General features: G+C 42.2%; 1 protein-coding gene across 1 annotated transcript; it reads left to right on the top strand.

Annotated features, from left to right (window-relative positions):
- Positions 1-906: 906 nt before the first annotated feature.
- On the top strand, positions 907-2,879 carry LOC135717256 (cytosol aminopeptidase-like). The gene is made up of 5 exons (XM_065239248.1): positions 907-1,114; positions 1,187-1,305; positions 1,365-2,226; positions 2,285-2,534; positions 2,602-2,879. The coding sequence occupies exons 1-5, from the start codon at positions 1,013-1,015 to the stop codon at positions 2,877-2,879; spliced, it is 1,611 nt and encodes a 536-aa protein (XP_065095320.1). The 5' UTR covers positions 907-1,012.
- Positions 2,880-19,558: the final 16,679 nt, after the last annotated feature.

Here is a 19,558-nt window from a genome sequence, read left to right as displayed (position 1 = left end):
ATGCTTTTCAAAAGTCTAGGGATGCTATACCTAGCATCGTTTCATAAAATTCATTTTGGGTTCTCCTCACTAAACTCTTTGAAATCTCCTAGGAATTCGCTTTGATTTTTTCTAAGCATATCCTAACTATTCTTCCAAATTTGCATGGAATTCTCCATCAAATTGCTCTGGAGTTCTACTTAGATTTCTTTTAAAACTTTGCTTCAAATTCGCTTGAAATTTTCTTAGAATTCTGCTCGGAAATACACTGGAATTTGTCTTAGGATTATCTTGCTTGATATTCTCCTGTGGAATAATGATTCTTTTGAAACTATTCTCCATATTCAATTCCCATGGAATTCCTCTCTAGAATTACTTTGGAATATCCTTAGGATTTTTACCAGTTTCTACTGAAATCTTCCCAAGAATTCCATCTGAAAATCTGCTATGAACTTTCTAGGATTCTGCTTAGAATTCACTCGAAATTTTATTGCAATTCTGCTCGGAAATACCCTAGAATTTGTCTAAGGATTATCTTGACATACTCCTCATAATTTATGTGGAATTAGAATTCATTTGAAACTATTCTCCATATTCTATTCCCATGGAATTCCTCTCTAGAATTCTATTGGAATATCTTCAGATTTGACTGAAATCTTCTCAAGAATTCCCTCTAAAAATATGCTAAGAATATTCTAGGCAATCTCATATGAATTTACTTTGGATTCTATGTGAATCTATACTAAGCATTTTTTTAAATTATCAACAGAATTTCTTTAATTATCCTCCAAAGTCCAGTGCACCAATGACGAGGATCCACGTATGACGCACCCATTTCCCATTTACACTTTTCTACCAGTGCATTAAAAAAAATATCACAACAGTCCTTGAACAACTGAAAAAAATCAAAGTAACCCAAGTCTTCGCTCCCAAAAAGGACATTCATTTGAAATTTTTTCAACGACCCGTAAAGCAGCAGTTACAGTTTGCTCTCTCTACCTATCAAGATACGAAATTTCATAACTGGAAGAAAATGGCCCTGCTGAGCCTGCAATCGATGCGTGTCCTGCGGAACTTTTACGGATCCCTGCTGAGGCGGTCATTTTCATCCAGCATTGGCGAAAATCGAGCTGAGGTAAGTTTTGCGTGTTCATCCTCTGTGCATGATTTGCTGCTGCTTTCACGTGGCAATATGCCCCGATTTCAGAAGGGACTGGTTCTGGGCCTCTACGAGCAGGAAATCGAAACGGAAGAACCCCGTCTTTCTCCGGTAGCCGGTCACTTTGATGCCAAGACGGAAGGTCAGCTGATAAATTTGATCAAGGAGTAAGTTTTTCACCCTTCAGTTGCCCCGGGAAACGGCTAACAGAGATTCCTTTCTGCAGGTCGAGCATCAAAGGAAAAATTGGACAAGTGAAAGTTTTCAACAACATCGATCCAGATTTTGGCTCGGTGGCCGTCGTGGGACTTGGTCTGGAAGGACTGGGTTACAATGAGCTGGAACAACTGGACGAGGGTCTCGAGAACGTGCGTATTGCGGCGGGAATCGGAGCCAAGTGTCTCGCAAAGAACGGATGTTCCAGGATTTGGGTGGACCCTATGCAGGCCGCTGAGCAAGCGGCTGAAGGTAGCGGCTTGGCAACGTGGAAGTATCAGGCCAACCGAATGAAGTCGGAGCGACTCCCGATCCCGAAGTTGGAGCTGTTCGATTCACCGGACGGTGATGCCTGGACCCGAGGATTGTTCAAAGCAGATGCACAGAATCTGGCACGGAGCCTATCGGACGCACCGGGCAATCAGATCACTCCGACGGCATTTGCCCAGGCCGCTGTCGACGCGCTGTGTCCCTGTGGAGTAAGTACCGAGGTCAGGAACATGGACTGGATTGAGTCAAAAAGCATGAGCAGTTTCCTGTCGGTGGCGAAGAGTTCTTGTGAGCCACCCATTTTTCTGGAAATCAGCTACTGCGGTGAGCACGACTCTGGACGACCGATACTGTTGGTTGGTAAAGGTATCACGTTCAACAGTGGTGGCCTGTGCTTGAAGGAGCCGCATGGTATGTCGCAGTACCGTGCAAGCATGTCCGGAGCGGCTGCCATTGTTGCCACCATCCGAGCGGCGGCAGCTCTGTCTCTACCGGTCAATTTGGTGGGTTTGATTCCACTGTGTGAGAATATGCCATCCGGAATGGCGTTCAAGCCAGGCGATGTCATTACCACCCTCAACGGAAAGACCGTGGCTATTCACGTAAGTTGCATTTAGTTCTTATGCAAGATTTTTGTTCCTAATCGATTGAATTCTGCAGGATACCAACAATGCCGGTCGGCTGATCATGGCAGATACATTTACCTACGGACAGAACACGTTTAAACCCAAGGTGGTGATGGACGTCGCGACGCTCACGGATGGTGTGACGCACGCGCTTGGCGGCGCCGCAAGTGGCGTTTTCTCCAACTCGGACTTCCTGTGGAAACAGATGCACAAGGCAGGAGCCATCACCGGCGATCGCGTCTGGAGGATGCCTTTGTGGCAATACTACACGCACAAAGTTTCAAGTACGTATACTGGGGGGGGGGGGGGGTCTGTCGAAGCTCATTCGACTAATTCTGTCATCTTCCTCAGATTACACAAATGTGGACCTGAGCAACACCGGTCATGGTAAAGGAAGTGCTTGCTTGGGAGCAGCTTTCCTTAAGGAATTCGTTCCCTGCGTTGATTGGATCCATCTGGATATTACCGGTGTCGGCATGCTCAAGAAGGGAGTTGGTATTCCGTACCTCGCCGAGCATCGTATGACTGGCCGCCCTACGAGGACGCTTGTTCAGTTCCTGTATCAGATGGCGTGTCCCGATGTGCAGGTCAAGAGTCTCTCGAAGGAAAAATTAAGTGGCTCCGATTAGAAGATGATGAATGCGAGGTGTCGTAGAGCTTGTGATGTACGTTTATTTATTTGATGTATGTGAATAACAAATTTTTAAAATGCAACCTTTTTCGTTCATATCGGAAGAAAACCATGCCATTTTTCCACACTAAAAATAAATCTTACTCAGTGTAAGTCACTTTTACACATTCGTTTAGAGGAATTTCTAAAAGCGTGGGTCACTCAGCCTACACCTACACGGCTTAAGAGATGAACTAGCCTATGGCTAAAAATCTCTATAGTAAAGGAAAAAAAAAAAAAAAAAAACCTACACGGCTGAACGTTTCGATTCGTTCGAAAACGAGGATAGAGGTGGATATTTCAAAAGTAACCAAATTTGAGTGGGATCCACCCAGATTGGCCAAAACTGAACCTACCCAAAACTTGGTATTGACAAGTTGCATCCTATCGATGTTGCGCATTTCTCAACTTGTCACTTCCAACGAACCCATTTTTGGGAAGGTTTTGACCGATCTTGGTGGATTCTACTCAAATTTGGATCAAATTTTGATTTGCACGGCAATCACGGGCCTTATTACGGTACAACACGGTGATAAGGAAGTGATACTCATAATAAGCCAGCGTGTACGATTTTAGAAATGTATCCATACGAATGAGTAAAAGTGACTCACTCAGTGCATGAAAAGGCGTTTGTTTGTGAAACATCAATTTAAATCTTTAAAACAACCATCAAATCCGGATGTGACTCTATACATCCCGATTCGAACCAGTTTCTTCTATCAACGGCACGCACAATGGATTTAATTGATGAATATTCACTCTCGTTTTGCGGACTTTTGTTTGACTTTTTCCCGTTCCTGCATTAATTTACCCTTTTTTTTTGTCAGAGTCTCTTCCCCGAAGCTCTAATATAAATTCGGTCCCGCTGCTGGTCCCAATTGGAGGCAATCCGTAGCTCACAGGCATAAATTATACCCTTCCCTATCCCATCTCGGAGTGTCGCATCCGTTTGCCAGTGATGGCATCAACAAACACTGATGGACAACGATAGCCGATTCCGGTCACATGTAGGAGTAGCAACGGGCCTGTGGACACAAAAGGGGAAAAGTCAAATGCGGACATTATACGCCATCCGGAGTCGAAAAACATTTCAAGAATAATAATGTGCGCTCTGAGTCGTGTGTGCCAGCCGAGAAACATGACTATCATTTTAACATTTTGGAATCCCTGGAGGAATGGTCGGTGTCGGCTCATCGTCCCATAGTCAGCTATAACTGGACCGGAGACTCGTCAATCCCAGTGAACCTTACACCTCGCGTCAGTCAGGCCGAAACGCGATTCGAAATGCGCATGTTTACATTAAAAAGAATTATTTTAACTGCGAATTTTTGCCAAATTCAATTTCAATCCATAAACGACCGTCATAAAATGTTGCAAATTTGTGTTGTTGCAGCATACAGTAATCAAAACATGAAGCTAGTTGCATTTTAAAGTGATTTTCTGGTAACTTTGTACGTAGGTGGAAATATTGGTGTAGCTAGGAGGATTGGTTCACTTTGTTTAGTTTAGTTTCTCGGAATAAAGAAATCAAAAGATGTTATGATCACAATGATTTCACAATTCCGATAAACATTTTTTTTATTATTTAAAATTTAATAAAATTTACACATCAAACAATAAAAGGTCTGGGCACACCAACGAAATACTGTTTAAGATGACAAACGGTGCAGTTCGGTCGATCGGTTGTCGGTTGTGGTTTGAGGTCATGTTCGGCTGCAAACCGCACACTGGCACATATCCACACCGTATATGCAATCAACCATTCTTAGGGCACATAATGTTGTGGTTTCGAAATGGAAATTATCGATTCATTGTTTTGAATGGTGCCTGCTGCTGTCCAGCCAGTGCGCTCTGGCAGAAATATGTATAGCCACAATCTGTACGTTACCATACGGTCAGTCGGAACCGATTGGTGTGCATGTGTAGGATGGTTCTTCATTCGAATGGTTGCCACCCCCGCCAAGCGCCACCAGCAGCCGAGAGGCTTTTTGTTTTGCCATCGTTAATGCTCAGTCAATCGAAAACGAGCACCTCCCCCTCCCACCCTTTCACACTCTCATCGCCGCCTCTATTTCCATCATCGTTCACGCACAAAGTAGTAGTTTATACCACTTTGACAATGGAATAACGGTTTTGTTATTGTTTATGATTGGACGTCGACCATAGATTACACCCATACAGCTTGTGTTCTTCCCTGTCCTATTCATCCTCGAGGGAAGGTAGCTGGGTCCGACGAGGGCGACGACTTTTCGGGGAAGCACATGGGGCACCATGGCTATTATCATAAACATACAACATCCGTGTGGGGCATCATCATCATCATCATCATCGTGAGCAACGTCGATATTGGTCGGCTTGGGACCATTCTGGAGCACCGCGTCCACCGTGTTTTTCGGTTGGTTTGTGGTAAATACGTTGGGTTTAATTATATGAACTGTGTTTTTCGAAGCTTGACTTTCCGGGTTAATTATAAACACAGCAAAAAAATAATTTTGATATCACGTCAAAGTGGATGCACTACAATCATGTCGAAAATATGGTGTAATATTACTTGCTAAAAAGGACAAAATTATCATTAATACAATGCATGAACTGACATTACGCTACTTTTACTGCATTTGTTTATTTATGTGGTCATAAAAATTACATGAAATTTTCGACATGATTGTAGTGCATCCACTTTGATGTGATATCAAAATTATTTTTTTGCTGTGAAGCGTTTTAATTGAAAGTACACAGACGTTTGTTGGGCATTATTTGGTCCTACCAAGGCAGATAATTATATGGTTTCAGATTTGACCGACACCAGACCGGTCGGTCACACAAAGAGTTAGTGCAGTGGCGGTGGGTCATCATCACCAGCGGGGACGCCGGAAGCTAGTAATTTGTAGAGTTATTATGGATGCGGATGTGTTCTATGCTGCTGGTTCCACCAAACGGCCTATTTTGCACTATCATAACAAAGTAATATTGTTGTTTGTCTAGTTTGAAAAATTTGCTTTTCAAATAAGGCGAAAACATTGTAAAATGCAAAAACTCATTAGAATTGAGCAAACATATTAGAAATTGAAAACTAATTACAATTAGCTTATTGGCAGGCAGATGCAAAGTAATCATAGCTATGATTTCACGGTTTATTCAATCGTAATTGGTTAAGTTAAGAAGCCTGATCAGCATTTCAAATAATATATCTTCATTTTTTTGTAAAAGATCCATAAATAAGGTTATTTTTCAGTTAAGTCTTTTTTCTTTTTTTTTTGACTTAAAATGATCTTTATTTCTTGTGTTTGTGTGGTTTACATTTTATGAATTTTTCAAGTGACACAGATGCGTCTTTTCAACTTCAGTTCATTTGAGATTTTAATTATTATTTACAGTTACTAGTCCTATCAGGCCTATTTTAAAGTATGACCACCTTGGTGGGATTGGTTTGATTTGAATTGGAAAAAAGGAAACTACTTATAACTACTAATTACAACTAAAACTAACCTACAACTACTATATACACCTAACCTACTATATACAAATTGCTTATCAAAGCATGTTCTGATAAATTACATTTTTCTGCAAATTTAGTCTTAATTTCGTTAATTCTTGAATCTATTTTGGCAATTCCTGCCTCTTTGTGTAAATTTGTTATTCTAGTGTCGAAAGGACGATCAAGAACCATCCTCAGCACTCTATTCTGAGCGACCTGAATTTTGTTCCTGTGAGTCTGTGCACATGATTCCCACACCGGAGCTGCGTAGAGGATAGCAGGTGTTATTATTTGTTTGTAGACAGCCTTGAGAGGCGGGATCTGCGGCAAATCAGCGGATACAGACACCTAACCAAGGCAGAACACTTGACTACTGTTTTCTCTACATGCGAACGGAAGAGGAGCTTTTCATCGAACAACATCCCGAGATAGGTTACTTCGGCGGACCACTCAACCCTTGTGCCATCCATGATTACAGTACAAGATGGAGCCGGTTTCAGTTTGGGCGATTGCCGATGGAGGAACATGATCGCTTGTGTTTTGGAGGCATTGATTTTGATTTTCCACGTGGTGGCATAATCAGCAAAGGCGTTAAGGCATCGTTGAAGTTTGTTCGTTATTTCGCGAGGCATCCTTCCTTTGACGGCTATTGCGGTATCATCTGCGAACAGGAAAAACACGCAACCGTCTCCGAGGGGAGGAATGTCGGAAGTGTAAATGCTGTAAAGCAAGGGGCCCAGCAGAATGCCTTGCGGGACACCTGCTGGGATGGAAAACGTGTCTGAAAGACAACCATTCAACGATACCTTAAACGACCTTTGCTGGAGGTAGTTACGGGTGATTTTAATAAGATGTAAAGGAAAGTTGAAGTTACAAAGCTTGTACACAAGTCCATCATGCCAAACATTGTCAAACGCCTTTCCAACGTCTAACAAGGCCATGACTGTGGACTTGGATACAGCTTTGTTACTTCGGATGTTATTCATCACCCGTACTAGCTGGTGATTGGTGGAGTGCCCCTTTCTGAACCCAAACTGTTCCGGAAGGAGAATGTTATTTTCCTCGACAAACTTGAGCAAACGATTGAGAATGAGTTTCTCGAACAATTTGCTCAGCGCTGAAAGGAGGCTGATTGGTCTGTAGCTTGAAGACAATGTTGGATCCTTAGCGGGTTTGCGGATTGGTATAATTTTTGCTACTTTCCAGCTGCTTGGAAAGTAGTGCAGTTCCAAACATCTGTTGAAGATAGTGGTTAGAAGAGACTGCACTTTCATGCTGAGTCTCTTCAAGATCAAGTTGAATATACCGTCAAACCCGGGAGCCTTCATGTTCTTGGTGCATTTCAGCGCTGAGCAAATCTGTTGTACTGTAATCATATCCGCCGGAGACATCTAGGTTTTGAACGCATTGCGCAACCTGATCATCGAGCGGACTTTGGATAGTCGAGCCAAGCAAATGCGATGAAGCGACATGCTTGCCGATCGCATTTGCTTTCTCCTGTGGGTTGATTAAAAGCCGATCGTCATCATTATCGACTTTGAGAGGTGGAACGGGTTTGGGATGATTTTTCAGGACCTTGGCTACCTTCCAGAATGGTCTGGAGCGGTCGTCCAGATTCTGGACAACACGCCCGAAACTTTCATTTCGGAGTGAGTCCATTCTGGAAGCAATCTGCCTGTTCAAATCGGCCATTTCACGTTTTTTGCCCAGATCTCCAGTCCTCTGAAACTGGCGTCTACGAACATTTCTTAACCGAATCAATAATTGGGTGTGGGAATCAATAGCAACAAACTTACCCCTCACAGGAACTTGTCGAACACACGCCTCGTCAGCCACGGAAAAGTTCTGTTGGAGTCCTTCCAACGCCCGGTCGATGTCATCTACAGTGCCGAGCAGTGGATTTGCATCAATGTTGCTGTCCACCATTCGTCCGTACTGCACCCAGTTGACATGGTGGTAGTCTTTACGCAGGCAACTTCTAGCAGGAACCACGTTGACACCGACTTCAGTCACCACCGGTTGGTGGTCGGAGCTGAGATCGTTGTGCGCCTCCGGCTTGGATAGTACGATGTTTGACAGGAAAAAGTCCAGGGTGGACGGATTTCCCGCCGGAGAGATAAAAGTTGGTTCGCCCGGAAACTGCACAGTGTACAGTCCATGTTGTGCGTGGTCGAACAATAGACATCCATTCCGGTTCCGCTGGTAGTTCCGCCAAGCTTCATGGCGGGCGTTCAGGTCGCACCCAACGATGAATCGGGAGCTAGTACGGGTGATGGCGGTCAGGTCGTTCTTGAATTGAGTTCCTAGTCCATTGTTGGCGGTGCACTGGCGTGGGCAGTAAACAGCGATAAACCGGACGTTTCCAGTTGGTGATTCCACCTCCACACTAACGGCCTCGATGATAGAAGTGCGGACGTGGGGCAGAGTGCAGAACTTGATCCCCTTTCTGACGATGACCGCTACACCACCCCCCCTGGAGCTGGTGCGATCAAGCCGGATAATGTTGTGGTCAGGCAACCAGAAGCTGTCGCCGGACTTTAGGTGGGTCTCGGTTAGAAGGCCCACGTCGATGCTGTGCTTGCGGAGGAAGTCGGCAAGCTCAATCTGTTTTGCTTTTACAGAGCAAGCGTTCCAGGTAGCGATGGTTAGCGGTTTAGACACCATATTGGATGATGAACTTACCGAGCACTTGGATCTGTTCGGGTTTATTGCGGCACTTACGTAGAGCACCGGTCATGTTGATGAAAATCTCCATCAATTCATCCGCTGAGAACAGATCGGGGTTGTTGTTTTGCGCTGGTGGTTGTCTCCAGAATCCAGGGGGGGATGGAGAGCTTTGGCCAGCAGAATCACCAGAAGTTGCTTGAGCGGAATGCACCCGCGAATTCGCTTGCCTTTGCTGAGGAGCACGAAGAGGCGGGAAATCCTCCGTCCGAAATGCCGGGACTTTGTCCTTCTTGCGTCCTGGTTGGTTGTTAGTTGCCGCCTGTTTTCGGATGCGTTTGAAGTCCTCGCGTTTGGAGCACTGTCTGTCGGAACCTTGGTGAGCACCACCACAGTTGGCGCATTTTAACTCCACGGCTCCATCCGCAGGGCAGTCGGAAGTGGCGTGGTCTTGAGCACAATTGCCACAGCGTGGCTTAATGTTGCAGTTGCGGGTGCCGTGTCCAAAGTTCAGACACCGTTGGCACTGAGTCACATCACGATGGCCGCCACGGTATGGCTCCCAGTGGTGGATGATGGAATTGATGGAGCGGATGGCCTTCAGCGCGTTGAGCGTCACCGTTCCCTTCTGGAAGTGTACCAGGAAAAGGCTATCCGGATACGCCTTCACATTTTCGTCCTTCCTTGTCATCCGATAGACGGCACTTGGGGCCAGCTTGTACCGGTCTCTGATTTCAGCTTCGATAAACTTCGGGTCGAAGTTTGGTAGGCCCCTAATGACGACCTTGAATGGCTTCTCACCGGGAATGTCGTGGGTGAAGAATTCCACCTTGGAAGTTCTCAGGTGGGCGACGATCAAGTCATACTCCGCTTTGGTACGGAGCACCACCTTGGTGCCGACTCTGCCCAACTTGTATTCGGCTTTAACGCGGAGCGTCGCTAGATCTGCGATGAGCTCATTAAGATGGGCATTTTTCACTACCAATGGAGGTAGCTTCACTTTTGCCGCACTCGGGCCGGCAGAATTTTCGTTGCCGATGGCGTCGCCGAAATCACCGATGTCGCTGGCGTTCGTCGCAGTGACATCTGACTGGCCTCGATTCTTCTTCCTCTTCTTGCTGCGTTTTTTCCAACACAGCTGGCTGGATATTCCCATCCATTTCAAAATCTTTTTGTATTAAAAACATCACTTTTAAATTCGGTGTTATGTTTTGATTAATCTTACATGTTATTTTACTTTTAAGTGACTTTAGATAATAAAAAACAAACTAGAAATTAAACGAAAAAAAATCGAGACCATTGTTAGATAGCAAAATATCGTTTTTACTTGAATAGCCCCATACAAAAATCTTAAATCTTTGTTTACTAAAATCCACCACAGTTTCCAGGATACTAACGGATACTAATGATCTACACAACATCAAGTACAAATTCTGAGCTTTCAAATGAAACTTGTTGCAAGTGCGGCAATTTGCGGCCAGCTTAGTTATAGCTTTTTGAAAAAGGGTGATTTTTTGCTTAAAAATCAATGTATCTCTCGCCAATCAAATCATAGCACTTTGGTGTCTTGAGAAAAGTTGTGTGTTTAAATATTATCCAAAACTTTGCAGAATACACCAAAGAGATACAACGTGAATAAGACATAGAAAAACTCAAACAACTGATTTTAAGGTGCAACTGGCAAATAATCTCTTATATCTTCATACAATGAAGTCATGGCAACTTGATGTCTTCAGCAAAGTGAAAGCCCTACAACTTTGTAGAAGACATCATCTCGATATCTGTTAATATAAAAAAGTTAGTTTTTTGAAGTGCAGTTGCACCTTAAGAAAAATTAAGGTGAACATTCCAAAAGGTGCGGAATCCAGAACTATGAAAATCTTCTCAAGACACCTTAATGCTAAAACGTACGTACATCTCAGAAAACAATTAAGTTCACGAATTTGCACTTTTAAACCACAGTGCCATGGGGAGAACAGCAAACCTGTTCGAGGTAGGCACACCGGAGCTTCCTTCACCGGGGTTCTGGACCTTCGCCGGGCTTCGCGACCGATGCTTCCCCATTTCTTCCCCCATCCACGCATGACAAACCGCGAAAGAGAGAGCGCGAACACTATCGCCACGAACTTTTCAAACAACTCGAGAGAGCGAGCTAACACCGAACTGAACTGCTTGACGATCAAGCAGAGAATGACTGCCAGTTAAGTCTCATTGGTAACTTAGAATTTAAAGAATTTGGATGCTAACCTTGTAACGTTCTCCGTGTTACACTAAGCTGACGGCTTAAGCGCCACCTTCCAAAGAAGGACCGCCAACTCGTTTTTAATTACCCGGCAAGAAACTTCCCTTCTCAGGACAGGTCACTCAGATGTTGACACAAACGAATTTACTTATTTTGACCCAAACGTCTAAAGCCAACCAATCAGATTAGAATACCCAAATTTAAAAACACCAATTCAAACCGCGAAAATGAAATAATTCTTTAAAATCAACCAAGGGGAAATATGCAATAGTTATTTAAACCCGAACCAATCTAACAAATATAAACATAAACAAATAACGTGACGGAAAAGATGTGTGGAGTAACCTATCTAAACTACACGCAAACCAAAAATCTATTACAATGAATGTTAGTTCCATTTCCTATCATCCTCTGTTCATGAACATCGCAGCGAATGTTAGAAGTTGACCTTGCAGGCGATGTAATGGTTTTTTGCCTTTTTTATTTCGTGTTCTGTCTGTGCTTTCACTTACACAAGCAAGCATTTGCCTTGATTTTTATGTATGACATGGTAGAACAACGCACACCCTTGCCTCGAATCTCTCCAGTAGAAAAAGCCGAGTGTGAGAGGAAAGGAGCGCTTCTTGTTTGCTTTTAGGCTATCCTTATTCAGAGGCATGGAGAGAGCAGTGGAGAAAGCACAGGTCTGATAACCGCAACGTTCGTTGTTAGAGTCCAGTCGGCAACCTTTTTCCTATTTTTTTCGACATAATTAATTTACCTCACTAATACACTCTACATTTTTCGGTCTCCAATTTTCTTGCATTGGACCGCAGCTAGGTATATCGCATCCTCGGTTCATGCGGTCTCCACTAACATCCTTTGATGATGAATCCCACATAATTGTAAGCGAATCTTACATCCCCCGGTTGGGTGTAGAAGTAATTTTTATTTTATTCGATTTAATTGGACGAAACCCGAATATACTAAACTTTAATTTATCGAGCTAGTGATTTATTAATTAAAAATTTAAGGGAAATAGAAATTTATTGGATTAAGGCAAACCTAACAGTTTCCTACCGTGACGTCACGGTTCTAGTTCATGTATGATAGCATAGCCAGGCATGGAAAATCATTTACATTCATTTCATACATTCATTTACATTCATTTGCCTCTAACTTTTTTCATCAACAGCATTCCGCGAAATGATGTAAAGAGCTTTTGTAGGTTTTGTTATTAACTACAAGTTTTGGTCATAACTCAAATCTGTATCTCTTATGCATCACGAACTAGAACGGGCAGAACTGGTTACTGTTTTTCAGTGAATGTAAAATACATTCACTGAAAAACAGTAGTGGCTTCTGTTCGCTCTGGTTCGTTATGCATAAGAGATACAGATTTAAGTTGTTAACAAAAGTTGTAGCTAATAGCAAAGCCTACAAAAACTTTATATATCATTTTGTGGAATTTTGTTGATGAAAAAAGTAAGGGACAAATGAATGTAAATGAATGCACGAAATGAATGCAAATGATTTTCCATGCCTGAGCATAGCCATTCAATATTAAATCAAACTAATGTGGGCAGTTTTCGGACAGATTTGACCTGGTTCCTTCAGCATATCCGGTCCCTCGTCGGATGTCCCGCGACGTTCTAGTACGCGAACTCAAACAGGATCAGTTGATCACCGAAAGCTTACGCGTCAAGATGACTCGCGCGTGGGCAAATAAGGGGTATAGGCGTTCCCAAGCGTAGTGAAGTGATGAGCTGTAGTAGCGGTACGCAGCTCATGCCGCACGACTTGGCGAGGCGAGTCGTTCCAACAAAGGCTACCAATTGCGCAGTAGCAGTGGAAATATCACAGAGAACAGACATTGAGGCTCGAACAAAATTTCTCTTAAAACTTGTCTAAAGATTCCTATTTGACTTAAGCGCCACTAAAGGTGACTTCCCCACTTAAAAACCCTCTTTGACAACATGATGGCGCTTGCGTTGCAAAACTTACACTAGACACAAATTGGTTGAAAGTGATAAATTTATAGAGGAAATCAGGAGATGCTAGCGCTACGTAACGGCGACGTTTCCACTTAACTTTACACAAGTTTCTGACCGAGCTTGGACGTTTGTTCTCTGTGGTAATACGTTTTAGCCGAACGGTTGTGCTACGAGAAAATGCGCAGTAGCAGTAACGGGTGGGCGTAATTGCCGTCTGACCAACAGCCAGCATAAGACGGTGGATGTCTTTGCTGCATGAAACAGTCCGCTCCAGTGTTGACAATATTTGCCGATTCTAGCACTAGCCAATGCAAGCCGATACAAGCCGCCCGTGTTGACTGGGCAAGGAGAGCCTGTTAACACGGAAATCTCACATAATTTGCTTACCAATTTACTACTAACTAATTATGTTTACCTGAATTTCAAATATCACAAATTTCACAATATATAATGAAAATTATTTAAATGGATTTAAATCACAAAAAATCACTAAACCGCCCGAACTTACTTCGAGTTTAGATGTTGCGCAGTAAATTGCAATATATTGTCTTCAACTTAAATCAGCATTTAATAACTTCTGATAACTTCAAAGCACTCCTCTCGAATGATTCGATAGACGCGGAGTAGCTTGGGTTGTGCCTAAAAACTACTGCGTTATTTCTTCCTATTGGTAGATTAGAGAGAATAAACGAAGTCGTACAAGCATAATAGCCAAAATATAGTGAATTTAAATGGTGTTAAATTTTAAAAATGGTATCTTATCTACCGTGTCAAAAACTAGGTGGCGTCTATAAGAGGTGGATGTCTAAGATATCATACAAACTGACAGCATGCTCTGAAAATTCATGGACATCCAAAGCTTTCATGAAACTTATCTTTACATATTTAGATTAAATGCATTTAAGGGCTTCGAAAGACGCACACAGTTCACCACTTTAAGCTAGTACCTAAAATTGTACATTATGCAGTACTAGCTGCGTATACAGTATTTCCCCACTCCGGCTCTCCTTAACCCAACATCACAGTCTCTTATGGAGCTTTTTTTTGCATTGGTAACATTGATTTGTATGCACTTGGCAGTTAGATTATCAAATAAGTCGGATTAGCGGGAGGATACTGTAATATGTACGCTCCTACTCGCTTCAAAACCATTCTTTTTTTGTTTATCATCGACGATAATAGCAATAGCGTCGAAATCACCGATAGTATCCTCGCTCATTCTCAATTTTTTTCGATTAATTCGTTGACAATCACATATTTTCTTTATACAAATCATATGTTAAAACTTTTGGTTCTGTTCTGCTCAAAAACATAAAGTTTCATAAACTGATTATGAATTGAATACGACTGAAAATCAAAACGACATTTCTCGCTACCATCACTGGACATCCTATGTTACTAATGTTAATGTTGACGTCGGATTCGCGTTCCGGTTTGGTGGGCGCGTGACAATGAGATGAATTTAAGCTTTGATTTTATTTATTGTACATCATTTCCGCATTCGCCCTATTCAGATAACCCTTCTGAAACTTGTGAGTTTCACAGAACCACCAGCACCAAATTGTCGGGGTACACTGGAAATATACTGGAGTTGTCAAGTTGCCCCCGGGACCCCAACTCCTACAAGACTTAGAATTAGGTAAATTTGGTTATGAATCCATGCATTATCGGCTCCGTAAGGCAAGCTCGTGAATGCTCATTGCAGATAAAATTCTATTTTTTGGGATTTATGCATCTATGAGATATTTTAAAGATAGAAGCTCCATAGGAGATTCTTCGTCTCTTCCCGGTGGGTTTCACGTGGGCGTTTCTGCTCAAGGCTCAAGTCACTATCATTCAATTCAGATTCTTATTGTTTTTATTTAATTAATTAAATCTTCAACATAATGTTGTACAGATATTTTCTAGGCTAGGTGTCGAATTCTATGTATGTAAGTAGACTTACTAATGTTAAAATCATATACATCAAACGTTTCATTAAACACATGACAGCACAAAGTCTACGGTTCGTTGAATCCATAGTTGGCTCGATGGGTAAGTTGCCACAGAAGCGTGTAACTACGTAGAACTCTTTGAGGAGCATTGATGTAGATTTGGTTCACAAGAGAGTTGCAATCCACGTCACCCTTAAGCAATCCAAACACGAAGAGTCGCTGAAGTAGTTTCCTCCTTGCTGCCAACGTGTCCAGGTCAATCAGCCTGCACCGTTCTTCGTAAGGCGGCAAATTTACCGAATCGTTCCAGGGTAGAACACGTAAAACGTATCTTACGAAGTTTCGCTGAATGGCTTCGATTCTGTTAGCTTGAATAGCGTGAAAGGGTGCCCACACAACAACAGCATACTCTAGAAGACTGCGGACGAGAGCACAGTATAGTGATTTCAGCGCGTAGATGTCCTGGAATGCGTTTGTGTTTCGTTTCAAGAAACCTAATGTGGCGAATGCTTTAGCAGTTACCATGGAGATGTGCTCATTGAATCTGGCTTTAGAGTCGATGATAACACCCAAATCCTTAACTGAAGAAACGTAGTTTGCTGAGTCCTATCCTATAGTCATGTCGTAAGGGCTTGCGTGAACGGCTGAAAGATATTGCGCAGCATTTTGTGACATTAACCTGCATACCGTTCAATGTACACCAGCGCAAAAGGTGTATCAATATCCTTCTGGAGTGCGCAACAGTCAAATCTTGACTTAATTGTACGAAAAATCTTTAAGTCATTGGCGAACATAAGTTTCGAAGAACACAGTCGACTACACAGATCGTTCACGAACAGGATGAAAATTAAAGGCCCCAAATGGCTACCTTGGGGAACACCAGAGTGTATCTCGAAACTAGGCGAATTAACACTGTTAATGTTCACATAGGCTGAGCGGTCAGTTGAGTAAGACCGTAGCCACTTCGTGGCCCAATTAGGTAATCCCATACACCTCATTTTGTCCACTGCAAGCACATGTGGAACCCTATCGAACGCCTTACTGAAGTCCACGTAGATCGCATCAACTCGTCGTCGTTTTTCAATGGAGTTGATAAGCGAGTTGACAAACACCATTAAGTTGGTTGTTGTAGAGCGTTTCCTCACGAAGCCCTGCTGATGTTCGGTAATTATTGGCCTAACCGCTTGATATACGACCTCATATACGATCTTCTCCAGAGCTTTTGGGAGGCAGCTTAGAATCGAAATTCCGCGATAATTTTCAACGTTGTGGATGTTTCCAGCTTTGTGAATAGGTGTGATGAACGCAACCTTCCACATTGCGGGGAATACACCACTAACTAGCGAACGATTGAAGATAATCGACACAGGTGAAGCGAGAGATGCAGAAAATTTCTTAATGAACGATGGCGGCAAACAGTCTATACCAGGGCCTTTAGAAGGATCTACAGATGAAAGAACTTTCATCACCTCTTCAACAGATACATCCAACTGCGGCAAATGCAAGTTGTAATGAGCTATGCTGCTCATCCAGTCACGACGATCATCCGGAGAATGAGCGGGAGGGGTAGTCGAAAAAACATCCTTGAAGAATTTTGCGAAGAGATCAGAAGCTTCTTCCGCGGAGTTAGCACGAGCTTCTTTATAGGACACATCGAGTGGTATACCTGAAATATTCTTCAATCATGATCATTAGTATACACATACATTCACACACAAGCCATCCGAAAACTTAAAGCAAGTATTTCATGATTTTATATCGTATATTTTCTGGGTAAAACACCATCACTTCATTTACTTACTTATGTTCTTCGTAGCATTCCACAATTTTCCGTAATCGAATACACAAAATTAATATAAACTGGAGGTCAAATCTCTAGGTGAACAAAATACAACACAAAGAAAATCACTTCGACTCCACTTCTTTGATAGCGAACGTAAAAGAACCAAGAATCAAGCGTTGCCAGATATTACCTCTGGCAGTGAATATATGTTTCTTAAAACATGCAAATACGAAGTTTAAACCAATAGCTGTGTGACGTCACATTTACTGTTATATTGAAAAGTAAAAGAATAAAAGAGATGGTAGATTTTGCTAACCATACCAGTTGATATTTATGATGCATTGACTGTTCTGGTACGGCAAAGCACGCTACCAACGAATTTTACCAATACTCTTAGAAAGTGATGATTAAGGAATACAAGAATAAGAAGCAAAAGCAAATCGAGTGATGGTTAGTTGCCTCTTAAGGGTCCACCCCTCCGTTTTTCAGCGCCAAGCTGAATATGATTAGTCAATGGGACTTGATAAAGTCGTCCTGATTGGATTGTTCATTGCTATGTGCAGGCACCTTGCAACATGAGTGGTAGTCTCAATCATCATCATCATCAAGCTCTCAAAACCATCATCTTGGTAAAAACACCGCCCAGTGCGGCTCGGTGGCAACCTACTCATGTATGCACAGCACTGGATTTCTTCGATAAAGCACCCAGTGCAGCATGTTGGCATGCCACCGATCCAAAAGAGCAACCCAAACGCGGTGCTATCGGTGGAAACTAACGATTTAAAATTGGCTCACTACTTGACTAGCCTATTGGTCCCAAGCAAACGATTAACGTATCCCATTCTAGACGAAATTCTAGTACTACACTGTTTGTTTTGATTTGCTTTGAAAGTTTGACAGATAAAATGAGGGGGTTCGTGGATTTTCCTGTGTTTCGAGGGGTGCATCGATTAGCTTGGGACCGAAGATAGTACCATAGCTGAGCCAAAAAGTGGAGCACGTTTCTTCGTGACCTTCTGGTCTTAGAGTTACCTCTATGGTGCTACGACACCGTGCGATACAATGAACAATCAACAAAGCATCCTATTACACTAGCAACCCCGCAATCTGATGCTATCATAATTTTCAGCAATGTCAGCAATGTCAGCAACCCCAACATTTGCCAGAAAACTTACTACTAACTCAAGGTATCTTCCAAATAAGCTTCAAAATTGCATTTTTTTTTATCAAATGTTAAATTTGATTAACTAATGTGAACGTGCCTTGTTGTTATCAAATTATATATCAACAATTCCACGTGAATTGGTACTAACGATTTTAAAATTTGTGTACTTGTTGCTTTTCATTGTATGTATGTATGTATGTATGTATGTATGTATGTATGTATGTATGTATGTATCTATGTATATACAATCCAACTTCCACTGGCCAGCAGTGTTTTTATGGAACAAAAATGTTTGCAATATAAACTATGATTATCTTATACTGATCCCATTGCAAACAATTTTAGCCCAGAAGTTGTAAAATGATAGTTCTGTTGAGATTCAGTAATCCATTTCAGAATGCCTGGTCACTCACGTCCATTCCGAGGTTACTTTCACTTACAACAAGCCCCGCATACACGTAGTACCGATATAAAATGTATATTGGTACTGCGTGTACACTTCCATCATCAAAGCAATTCCTGCTTTGTAGATGGCACGTATTTAGTAGGATGCATTTCATATTTTTATATCTAACTAGCTGAGTGGGCCCGACCTTGCTCGGGATGCAATATAAGCTTGAGTTTATGCGCCAATTAAAAAAAAGCATGCAATATTGTACGTAGCCATCCCCCCCCCCCCCTCTTATCTAAGGGGCTACCCCTTATGACCTCCAAATGCCAAATTTGTTTGCATTTGCTTGATTAGTTCTCGAGTTATGCAGAAATTTCTGTTTCATTTATATGAGAGCCCCCCTTTACAGATGGGAGAGGGGTCTCGAACCATCATAAGAACCTTTCCCTGCCCCAAAAACCCCTGCATACAAATTTTCACGCCGATCGGGTCAGTAGTTTCCGAGTTTATAAGGGTCAGACAGACAGACAGAAATTCATTTTTATATGCATAGAAGATAGATTGTAATCAGTTAGATCTCACCACTTATGTATTGTGTCCTTGCTGCTGAATCTTTGTCATCTCGATTCTCGTTGAGTCCTGTTGAATAATCGGCATCTGTAGTGGAATACTCTTCTCTCTCTTTCTCTATCACTTTTCGATGTTATTCGTATCTCTTCTTGAATATTATATCCTGTTATAAACATATTTGTAGTCAAACTGAATATGTTTTTAATTTATGGTACCCCATTTGTAGAATAATATTAAATAGGGCTGGATCCCGAAATGTAGATAAAACACACTGAATACGTGTAGCCAAAATCGGGTCTCTATACTGCAGAAGCATGAATTAAGTTGTGTACTTGTTGCTTTTCATTATGTCGAAAGTAACATTCGCACCGATCTGAGAAAAATAAAGTTTTGTTTTGATGTCCGAAAAGTTATTCCTATTTCCAATTAAACACATAT

This window comes from Ochlerotatus camptorhynchus, unplaced genomic scaffold, assembly GCF_037179485.1.
Source record: "Ochlerotatus camptorhynchus isolate MF236.1 unplaced genomic scaffold, CSIRO-AGI_Acam_v1.1 ptg000054l, whole genome shotgun sequence".
NCBI classification, from domain to species: Eukaryota; Metazoa; Arthropoda; class Insecta; order Diptera; family Culicidae; genus Ochlerotatus; species Ochlerotatus camptorhynchus.
Note: the sequence above shows the minus strand (reverse complement) of the source record. Positions and strands in the feature narration are given on the sequence as shown.

Excerpts from the sequence above, each read along its gene's own strand:
- LOC135717256 (XM_065239248.1), top strand. The coding sequence starts at position 1,013 with ATGGCCCTGCTGAGCCTGCAATCGATGCGTGTCCTGCGGAACTTTTAC. Across the intron at positions 1,115-1,186 it reads TTGGCGAAAATCGAGCTGAG|AAGGGACTGGTTCTGGGCCT; the intron begins GTAAGTTTTGCG and ends CCCCGATTTCAG. Across the intron at positions 2,227-2,284 it reads GAAAGACCGTGGCTATTCAC|GATACCAACAATGCCGGTCG; the intron begins GTAAGTTGCATT and ends TGAATTCTGCAG.